General features: G+C 44.1%; 1 protein-coding gene across 1 annotated transcript in view; it reads right to left on the minus strand.

Annotated features, from left to right (window-relative positions):
• PDE6C (phosphodiesterase 6C) overlaps positions 1-10796 on the minus strand; it is a 69271-nt gene that overhangs the window by 2991 nt on the left and 55484 nt on the right. Inside the window, exons 16-21 of the mRNA XM_015406638.1 lie at positions 9454-9554; positions 5693-5800; positions 5545-5608; positions 4459-4533; positions 2854-2937; positions 1665-1818 (exon numbers count right to left, since the gene is read on the minus strand). Coding sequence (XP_015262124.1) covers positions 1665-1818; positions 2854-2937; positions 4459-4533; positions 5545-5608; positions 5693-5800; positions 9454-9554 — 586 coding nt within the window. The remainder of the gene's footprint in view (positions 1-1664; positions 1819-2853; positions 2938-4458; positions 4534-5544; positions 5609-5692; positions 5801-9453; positions 9555-10796) is intronic.

The raw sequence follows: 10796 nt of genomic DNA on the forward strand, positions 1-10796 counted from the left end.
GTGTTAAGGTCTAGAAGGGGCGAGGGATGAAGCAAGGGCGAAGGGGAGAAGTACAAACAGACCATGTCAACTTGGAGAGAAAATGGCTACAGCCTTTTCCTGAGTATAATAGTAGGAGCACTGGCATAGCATTTTTTAATTGTATATTGGTATTAATTGTATTTTGGTTTTAATTGTATATTGGTATTAATTATTGTGAGCCGCCCTGAGCCGCCTTGGCGGGAGGGCAGGGTAAAAGTGCGAAAAATAAATAAATAAATATTTTAAAAATAGCATGAAGCTGTATCCAGTATCAAACGATCCACCTGTCAGCTGATGACACCCCCCCCCAGCCCACCTGCTGGGGGAGCACCTCAGGATGACAAGTCCAGGGGTCTCACATGGGTGTATATCACTGCTCTGTTCCCTTGTCACTTGAGGTTAGAGGTGGGCACCAGCCCCTGAGCAGGAAAATCTATACAACCAGGCCAGCCGCACCTGTAATTTAGAGTTCTGTAACCTTGGGAACTCTCAGGTTTCGGGGGGGGGGATCTGACTTTTTAAAAAGCCTAATATGAGATTAACCCCTCTTTTAAAAAATGACATTTTCATATGCAAAAATGTCACAAAAGAACATTTTGGGTTGCCATAGCAATCCCAAATGGAATATGAGTACAAGTTGCAACCAGAAGGAAGACAGTGGAAAGGACACAAAAACAAGTTACAAGAGGGTATATCAAAAATAGTGGCATATTGTAAACTACAAAATGAAAACACCACCTGAACCCACAATATGAAAAAATATGACAAGCATACAGTTGTAAACATTCAATACAGTATTAACAAGTCTGTAAATACACAGAAAAATACAACAGTATTTCTATCATCATACTGGTAGACCTCCTGATGGCACCTGGTATTTTTGGCCACTGTGTGGCTTCTCTTATGTTCTTATGTTCTTCAGAGTCCTTACCTAAGACTGCAGCGGTGGTGATAGCTGCAGTCTTAGGTAAGGACAGGGGTCATTTCCTGCGGGAGTGCACAGGAGTGGAGCTCTGGCAGTAAGGAGCCCAGGGGGTGGGCACATGCAACAAGCCCTGCCCCCTGCTCCCAGCAGCCCTCAGTTGGGCCACGAGGAGCAAGAAGCAGCCAGGTAAGTTGCAGAGCCGCCCCCCCAGCCCGCCTTCAGGTACAAGCTCTCCTTCCTCTGTGAGGGCAGATCTGCGTGTTCCCCCCCCCTCCATAGCTAGCAATCCAAAACAGTCCAGTGGAGCCTGAGTGGTGGGTGTTGCCTTCTGACACACTTCCGGTGATGTCAGAGGTTTTTGTATATGCAAATAAGTTATGCTAATGAGCTCCTGCACCTCTTTTTCTATGAAATGATCCCTGGGTAAGGAGAAACTTTGCTGGAAAGTGGCATCCGTGTCTAATACAAACTCTATCTTCCCAATCTATTTGTGTCCATCCCACTTTCGTATTTAATATGCTATGCTGGGGCCCCTTTGGGAGAGGTAATTTTCCCCCTTTCATTAATATATTCTGCCAATATACTATTTAACCCGGTTCAGTGACATTTTACCTTGAAAACCCAGTTCAGCAAAAGATTCCTGAATGATGGACATGTTCTACACATATGTACCAAAGAGTTCTCTCTCACAGGAATGCTAATTTTAAATACACATCACCTCTCTTGGCAGCTTCTTCCTCCTGCTTCTTCTTTTCTTCCTCAAGAGCTTTCACCTTTTGTTCATAAATATCTGCTCGTTTTTTCCACTGCACTCGGTTATTTAGAAGACCATTCAACATAGGTGTAATTTCCTTGTGGAACCTAGAAAATTCCTGAGTAAACAGTGCCCAGCCATAAATCGTCTATTCATGGTGCATTTCGAGGCAATATCAAAAATAGTGGCATATTGTATAGACATTGCTGATATGCTCAGATAACCTGCAGCGATTTTATTAAACAGTAGATAGTTCAAGCTAAACCAGTTTTGAGCTAAAATATAGTGTGGGTGTGAGTGCAAGAAGTGTGCAAGGACCATGCAAGGACCATCTTTCTCCTATCCCATCAGCCATTTCCAACCCTGTGAAAGTGTATTACTGGGGTTGCAGGATCCATGAGGAATTATAGTCATGCAGACTGGGAAGCTGCAATGGGGAGGTGGGAGGGGTGAAACGGCTCCCTTCTTGATCCACAAATGGAGCTCCGCTCATGAAAGATGCAGAAGGGCACTATCCCTTCCCAAGGTTGGAAAGGGTAGTTTGAGGGAGGGAAAAACTGGGAATACCAGCAATGGTCAGTGCCTTGATCTATCAGTTTGCGGGATTCAACATTTACTTTAATGATACTGCTCATTTAGCCTACAGGCCTTGAGCAATGTTATAGCAGATACAACAAAAATAAATAATTTCAATAACCAACCAGTTACCACACTTGAGGTCCTTTGAATTTGTTTACATAAGCAAAAAAATTGGCTACAGCCAATGTAACTTTTGAATCCATGCCTGCCAGAAGATTCTTAACCCTATCTGGTGTTGACAGCCCCTCATTATCACAGAAAAGATATCCCACAAATCCTTAATACTGCAAAAGGTACTGCATTCCAGTAAGCAGTGCATGTGGGATTCAGCCATATCCCTAAATCTAGCATTTGCCTCCCACTCAGAGAGAGAGAGAGAGAGAGAGAGAGAGAGAGAGAGAGAGAGAGAGAGAGATATGAGGGATGGTATTGGTAAAGAAGAAACAACTTTTTAAGGAGATTACATATTTTTATGAGGCTGAACATAACATACATAATAGGCCATTCTAATTCTTATTTTTTTAAAAAACAGTTGTAAACAAAAGTCTGTCTGAAATTAAATACTTCATCTTACCTTGTACACAAAGGTACACACAAAATCAATGAAACCAACTTGAAGCTTGGGCAGTTCATCGGCTTTGTTCCTGTCCATCATAGGCTAGAAAAGATTGAATATTGTATCATGCTTGTTTAAGGAAACCAACTTTAACAGTCAGTCATCTCAACCCAGAACAATTAGGAACCATGTAGAACCAAACCAAACACTTATATGTGCAGCAGCAACACCCCCCTCCCATGGGTCAGAGGTACTTATATAACCATTTCAACATTCAGAGGAAATTGTGGACTTGTCAATATTTATTTATTTAGGATATTTCTATTCTGCATCTTTGGAGTCCTTCTTGAGGTGGCATACAATTAAAACAACGTAACAATACAAAACAAGCCATTATAAACAAGCCATGGGACATTAACAGCATAAAATTAGCCATAAAATAGAAGAGCATTAAAAAGCTAAGACGAACTCCCTAATTTAAAGCTGTGTACAAAAAAAATGTGTTGTGACCTGGTGCCTACAGGTGAGCCTCAAGATATGGGGAGTACACAGCATGGTATGCATCATGTTTTCACTTCCAGGAAAATCTGGAATTGATGTCAGGTAGTTCTAGGAATCACCAGAACCTCTATGGTAAAATCATAATGTTTCTGATGTTTCCTAGAGCTACTTGATGTCACTTCTGGGTTTTTCCTGGATGTAATGTCATGGCACATTTGCAGCTGACTTTTTTTATCCTACCATTTCTAGGAGTGGTGGCGGGCATTGAGAGTTGCCAGTGGGAGGCCTCCTGCAATGACACTGCTATGGGGGAGGGTGTTCTAGAGCCAAGGTGCCACCAACAGTCTCTAGTCACTACCCACCTCACTTCTGAAAGTGAGGGCACAGGGAGCACGGCTTAAAAGGCAAATGTTAAATGGCAAGCTGGACAGTATAGAAAATGGTCCTTCAGGTACCCTGTCCCAAAGCACTTTAAAATTGTTCCTGGAGACAGATAGGTAATGACAGAGATCTTTCAGCACAGTGGTGACATGATCCCTGTAACAAACCCATGACAATAACCTGGCAGTCACATTTTGGACCAAATGAAGTTTCCAGGCTGTTTTCAAAGGAAGCCCCATGGGAGAGTAACATCAGGGCTGGTGTGAAGTCACTTCCGAGGAAAATCTGGAAGTGATGTCACACCTCTCTAGGAATCACCAGAAATTCTATGGTAAAACCAGAGAGTATCCAGTGATTCGTAGAGAGGACTGAAATCATTTCTGGGTTTTCCCCAGAAATGAAATGTCATTGCCCAATGGCAATTTTTTAAATTATTTTTCTTTTGCTGGCTGTGGCAGCTTCAGCAGCAGGAAACAGGAGAGGGGGGAGGGGAGACAGAGGATTCCCTGCCCCCGATGCAGATTTGTCAGCCCTAAGCACATTACAGTAATCTAACTTGGATGTGATCAGAGCATGGATCACCATGGCTAGATCACACGTTTTGAAGAAAGGTTGTAGCTTGCGAACCAGAAAAAGCTGACAAAAGGTGCTATATGCCACAGATGAGACTTGAGCGTCCAACCAAAGGCCAGGATCCAGTATCACCCCAAGCCACAAATATTAATATAGTCAAGTACTTACAATTGGCTGTTGCTGTAGGACGGTTCGTTCAAGATCACCTTGCTCCCAGAATTCATTTGCAACCATGATGGCAACCTGGGAATAACACACAGTGTTATGTGTGTGGGGAAGGATGGAGTAGGGTTGCCATCTTCTGGAAGGGAAATTCCTGGAGATTTGGGGGTGGATCCAGTGGAGGGCAGGTTGGGGAGGAGAGTGAGCTCAGCAGGGTGTAATTCCATGCCAACTACCCTCCAAAGCAGCCATTTTCTCTGAGGGAACTGATCTCTGTAGTCTGGAGATCAGTAGTAATTCTGAGAGAATTCCAGGCCCCACATGGAGGTTGGCAACCTTCTGCACCTCTGGCTCAGCCTGCAGCTTTTGGGGGGCCAGGGAATACAGGCAAAATATCAGCCCCTGGCAGGCAGGGTCAGCACCAGACAAAAGCAGAGAATGTAATAGGAAGCCATCCATTGTTTATATAGTTTGAAAAACCTCTTTCCAAGACAACAGGACTTAGTGACATGATTGGTAAAAACTGCTCTGCATAGAATGCAGGACAATCTTCATTGGCAGGAACATCTACTAACTCTTCTAGTTAGAAGATATCCCTGTCAGATTATCTTTTGCATCATCTTTTCCCTTTCTGCCACTTTCCCCTCATCTTGTGGAACTGTGAAAAACAGACAGAGAAGTACCTTTGGAAAGATTTCTACAGATTAACAAACATCATTATTTTTAGCCGTTGTGTTATAATATAGAACAATTACTGAATATCCATCTCTTTCTTCTGCTGTCTGAATAGACAGAGAGCTATTTGGGAGTTATTTCTTTTAAAAATATATGATTGGTTAATCTCGAAAGTATGCTTATGAAAGGATACAGAAGAATTTGCGGCCCACAATGTACAGGGTGCATCCTCAGTTCGTTTAAAGTGCACACATTTTTCTTTTAACATTAATGAAAGCTGCTTCACAGGAGAATATACATTTAAAATACATGCACATTAATTTGAGCATGCTACTTAAAATACTTTCCCCCTGAAATTGAAGCATCAGTATATGAATAAAATCCTAACTGCCATACTTGACTTCTGCGGACACTCACCTCACTTTGCACCTCCCAGGGTTTTGTGATAGCAGACAGGTCACAGCCAGTCATCATCATAGCCCTTTAAATAAAGACAACAGATTATAGAAAGAATGGAAACTATAGAGTACATTGTCATAGGAAGGATAAAATATAATTGACCTACATGATTACTTCTTTTTTAATTGGATCCATGGTTATGTATTTAATTGCATCCTCTTCTTTTTCCATTTTTTCAATGGCATCCACTATCTTTTGAAACATAGTCCTTTTCCTGAAAAAAAAAATTATGACATTGTCAGAAAAATAGACCCAGGTTCACACAGTCCCTTTCTGTCTGATACATGAGCCTCTGGAATTAGATTCCAAGTCTCAGTCACAGCAAGTCTTGATGGACTAATCACACTGTGATTCTAGTTGCAGTAATAAATAACTTGATTGCCTAACACTGTCAGGGAAACTAAGATTTGCAAGTGGACCACATTACTGGTCTTCAGATATCTTTTAAATCTTTAACCCCAATCTCTACCGTGGACTGATTTAAATGGCATTTTCTTATGAAAAACAGAACATAAGAGGTGGCAGGCTGGATCAGACCAATGGTTCATCTAGTCCTGAATTCTGTTTTATATAGTACCAACCAGATGCTTTTATGGGCCAATAAACAGGGCACAGAGGCCAGTTCCTCCCTCCAGTGTTGCCTCCAGGTCATGGTATTCAGAGACTGGTAGCGGCTCTTTTAGTAACCTTAATGTAAGGTTAACCTTAACCTCCAATGTATCTAAGCCTCTTTCAATGCCATCTATGCTAGTTTCCAGAGTCAGGCAACGGCAAACCATCTCTGTTCATCTCTTGTCTAGAAAACCCTACAGGGTCAACATATGTTGACTGCAACTTGATGGCACTTTCCACTACCAACACTCCAGCTGCTGTCACTACAGCCACAGGTGTACATAGTTTGCTTCCACACAGGGACAATTCCCCAATGGGCTTTCAATGCTATTGTGAATACACAAGGATTTGCAGCAGTGATGGAGGCCCCACACAGAAAGATTGTCCACATGATCCCCTCGTGCCTGACAAACCCTTCCACCCCACCTGCCAAAGGACATTTTGGTAGCTTAAAAAAAAAAGGTGTAGATAAAAAGCCATAGTTTAATGATAATACATTATATCTACGATTGTTTTTTTAAAAGCCAGCCAAAAGTCCCCTGACCTGGATAGCCCAGGCAAGCCCAATCTCGTCAGATCTTATTTATTTATTTATTTATTTATTTATTTATTTATTTATTTATTCCATTTGTATCCCGCCCTCCCTGCGAACAGGCTCAGGACAGCTTACCTTAGTCGGTACCAAATCTGGAAGCTGCAGCGAGTGCAAAATGTGGCAGCCAGGCTGCTGATGGGGCTCTCTACATGAGATCACAACCAGCCTGTGCTGAAGGCATTGCACTGGCTGCCAATAGCATACCGCATTCATTTCAAGGTGCTGTTTTTGACCTTTAAAGCCCTATATGGTTGGGGGCCTGCCTACCTGAGGGACCGCCTTTCCCCATATGTGCCCCAGAGAGCACTGAGGTCAAGGACGCAAAATCACCTGACTCTCCCTGGCCCAAAAGACGCCAGACGGGCCATAATGAGGGCCAGGGCTTTTTCAGTGGTGGCTCCACACTGGTAGAATAAGCTCCCGGAGAACATCAGGGCCCTGCGGGACCTTTTACAGTTCCGCAGGGCCTGTAAAATGGAGCTCTTCCACCAGGCCTTTGATTAGGAGCCACCACTGATGAATGTACCATCGTAGGTTGAATACGGCACGGCCCTGTTATAACGTTGAATGGTCCTTTCTAACTGGATCATGTACAGGAAACTGCTGCCATCTGTTTGTACTAGCACTTTATGTAATTATTTTATTATGAATTTTATAGTATTTATTGATCTTATTGTATTTTGACTTATGTAAGCCGCCTTGAGCCAGTTTGAACTGGCAAGGTGGGGTATAAATTGGAAGTAAATAAATAAATAAAAATAAATTTAGGTGTGGGGGGGAACCAGAGAAAGTAAGCAACTTTAACTTTAAATGTGTTCTCAGAGGGGGGCCCAGCCGGCTTGGGAAGGCATTTGTCTCTTTAACTCCCTTCTCCAAGCCAAGCAAAGCCAGCTGGCGTGGGGGCATGGGGAGGGGAGGTTGGTGAACACATTAAAGCTGGGTCCGACCCATAACCACATTAGTTGGTGGTAGTGGTGAGGGTGGCTCCTAATTGAAAGCCTTGGTCCAGGGCTGACCCTGGCAAGTACTTGGAAGGGAGACCTCCAAAGAATACCAGGGCCAGGATGCAGAGGCAGGCAATAGTGAGCCACCTCTATGAAACATCCAAGTCCCACTAGGGATTGCCAGAAGACCACTATGACTTCCAGGCATACACACACTCACCAAAAAAAAAAGAGAGAGAGAGACAGAGAGAGCCAAAAGTCGATTGATGATGGTGGTGGAGAATGGCAGGTTTGAGTGCTACCACTGTGCTACCAGATGCGGGCAGGGAGGTGTGGTAATCCACACTTTCCCATTCACATGGATCCCAAAACCATTCTGAGTACAATTTTTTTTTAAAAGATAGCACCAAAGTAGTTTGGGAAAACATGCAGTAGAGCCAGGAAAAACCTGAAAAGTAGTTGGCTACAGTAACAATGTTATGTGGAAGCTCCCCCCCCCCCATTCACTGCAGTTTGGTGGTAACATGGAACAAAACATCCATGTGGAAGAAACCATAGATGGTGACTTACAAATTTGTTCCACTTATTTTAGAAACCAAGATTTAATCAAAGAGAAAAATAGCATACAACATCCTTCTTTATATTATAAAAACTATTTGGGGTGGCCACATTCCATGCGCTCCCTCAGCCATTGGCCTGTCAGCTGCCACTCAACAGGACTCGCATGCCATTGGCCAGGTGCTGGGTCTGAGGGGGCCAATCCCCTGGCCGCATTGCATCCCTCCGCTCAGTCCCGCCCACCGACCCACCGGCTGACCTCTCGCCCTCAGTCTGCGGGGAGATGCCAGCTGGGATGGACGCTTCCCTGGCAGACTGACTGGCCTCGGGGATGGGGGGAAACGGCTGCGCTGCGCTCCCTTGGGCTGGCGTGGCGTGCCCCAAATTGTCTGTGGAACCTGCTTAGGGGGGGGCACCGGCCTTCCTTGTGCCGCCCCTGGCCTCGCTGGCTCAGCACCGCAGCCCAACTGGCCTTGTGGAAGGGAGAAACACCCGTGCCCCGCTTCCCTGAGCCGGTGTGGCCTGACCCATGGAGACCACGGGCCCTGCTTTGGGGGGAGGGCCCTGCCGGCCTTCCCTGCGCCACCCCCAGCCTCACTGGCTTGGCAGCATGGGCCGACTAGCCTTGGGGAGGGGGGAGATGGCCACGCCGTGCTTCCCTGGGCCAGCTTAGCCTGGCCCAGGGAGGCCGCGGATCCTGCTTTGGGGGGGATGGCCCTGCTGGGGTTCCCTATGCAGCCCACTTCCTCGCTGCCCCAGTGGCGTGGCCTGACTGGCCTTGGGGAAGGGGGAAATGGCCACGCCGCACTTCCCTGGCCCACCATGGCCTGGCCCAGGGAGGCTGCGCACCCTGCTTTGGGGGGAGGCCAAGCCAGCCTTTCCTGTGCTTCCCCTGGCCTCGCTGGCCAAGCGGTGCAGCCCAACTGGCCTCGGGGAGGGAGGAGACGGCCACGCTATGCTTCCCTGGGCCGCCACAGTTGCAGGTCTGGCCGCTCTCCCACACCCTCTCTCTAGATACCGTTGTCTTTTTCTCTGCAACGGGCCTTATTGCTAGTACTTTAAATAAATACTTTAAACATGATGATTCAGTGATAATGACAGAATTTAAATTGTGTTAAGACAGAATATTATTTTAGAAGGATAGAATTTAGCACTTACTTGAAATATAATGCCAAGTCAGTTGCTATGATTGCAACTTCAAATAAATGTAAAACCACTTCATTTTGCCGCTTATTTAAATTCTGGAAGATGTTTAAAGTCTGCAAGATTGAGATTTTTATAAAATAAATTCTGTTTGCAATATGGATTTAGGAGTACAGTATAGTATATTATCACACATCTACTTTAAGTACATCCATGTTAAAATTTCCTAAAATAATCCAAAATAAAAATAAAAAGGCAAGATCAATGGTGGAATATACTTAGATGTAACGTTCATGCATGTATCATGTCCAGAGGGTCAAAGGCCAAAACAAATCCTACTATATTGAATATATATGACAATGTCATAATGGAAACACCAAGGCAGATTATTTTGGATCTTTTTATTTTCTCTATACCTAGCTTCAGTCCACTGGCGAGAGTTCAAGCAGAATTGGACAAGAGTCTGAGAGAATAAGAACGATAAATATGGGAAATTGGGGATATTTAGATTGGAAAAAAGAACCTTAAAGAGGACAGGATGTCAACTTCAGATATTTAAGAGCCAAACTAGACAAATACACCTTGCCATGGCTCTGATCCTCTCACAGTGGGATTATAGGGAACTAAATTTCCAAGAATCCAGTGGCCCAATTGCATCAGTACTCTAGCATGGGAAGAGAAGGGCCTTCCCCTGATCCTGATCCAGAGCAACCCCTACACATATGTACTGATGGGATGCGTACACGGCCACCCACTGGGATAAATAATGCCCTCCTGGGTTTAAGAAGCCTTGAATTATAGTTCAGTTTGCCATGGCATCCAAATACAGGTGCATGGGTGAATTTAGGGTTGCTAACTCCAGTCTGGGAAATTCCTGGAGGTGAGGGTGGGGGGGGTTTGGGGAGGGCAGGGTATAATGCCATAAAATCTACTTTCCAAAGTAGCCATTTTCTCCAGGAGAACTGATCTTTTTTTTTTTTTGGTAAAGTTTATCTATTTTCCGTTTCAAAAAAGATGTAAATTCTCTTTATACATAACATTTTTTGGAGTGTACATTATACATTTTTTTCCATCCATATATTTACTTTAAACCACCTTTTCTTAAAAACATTATCATCTCTCCCTGCTAATATCAAGTTTAATCTGTCCATTTCCGCTATTTCTAGGATTTTTTCCATTAATTCTTCTCTTCTTGGTATTAGATCCGATTTCCACTTTTTAGCTATGAGGAGTCTGCTTACTGCGAGAATATATGGAATGAAATTACAGGCCAGTCAGTCTGACGTCGATACCGGGTAAATTGGTGGAAACCATTATTAAGGAAAGAATTAGTAGGCACATAGATGAACAAAACCTAT

The sequence above is a fragment of the Gekko japonicus genome, unplaced genomic scaffold, assembly GCF_001447785.1.
Source record: "Gekko japonicus isolate JY-2015 unplaced genomic scaffold, Gekko_japonicus_V1.1 scaffold165, whole genome shotgun sequence".
NCBI classification, from domain to species: Eukaryota; Metazoa; Chordata; class Lepidosauria; order Squamata; family Gekkonidae; genus Gekko; species Gekko japonicus.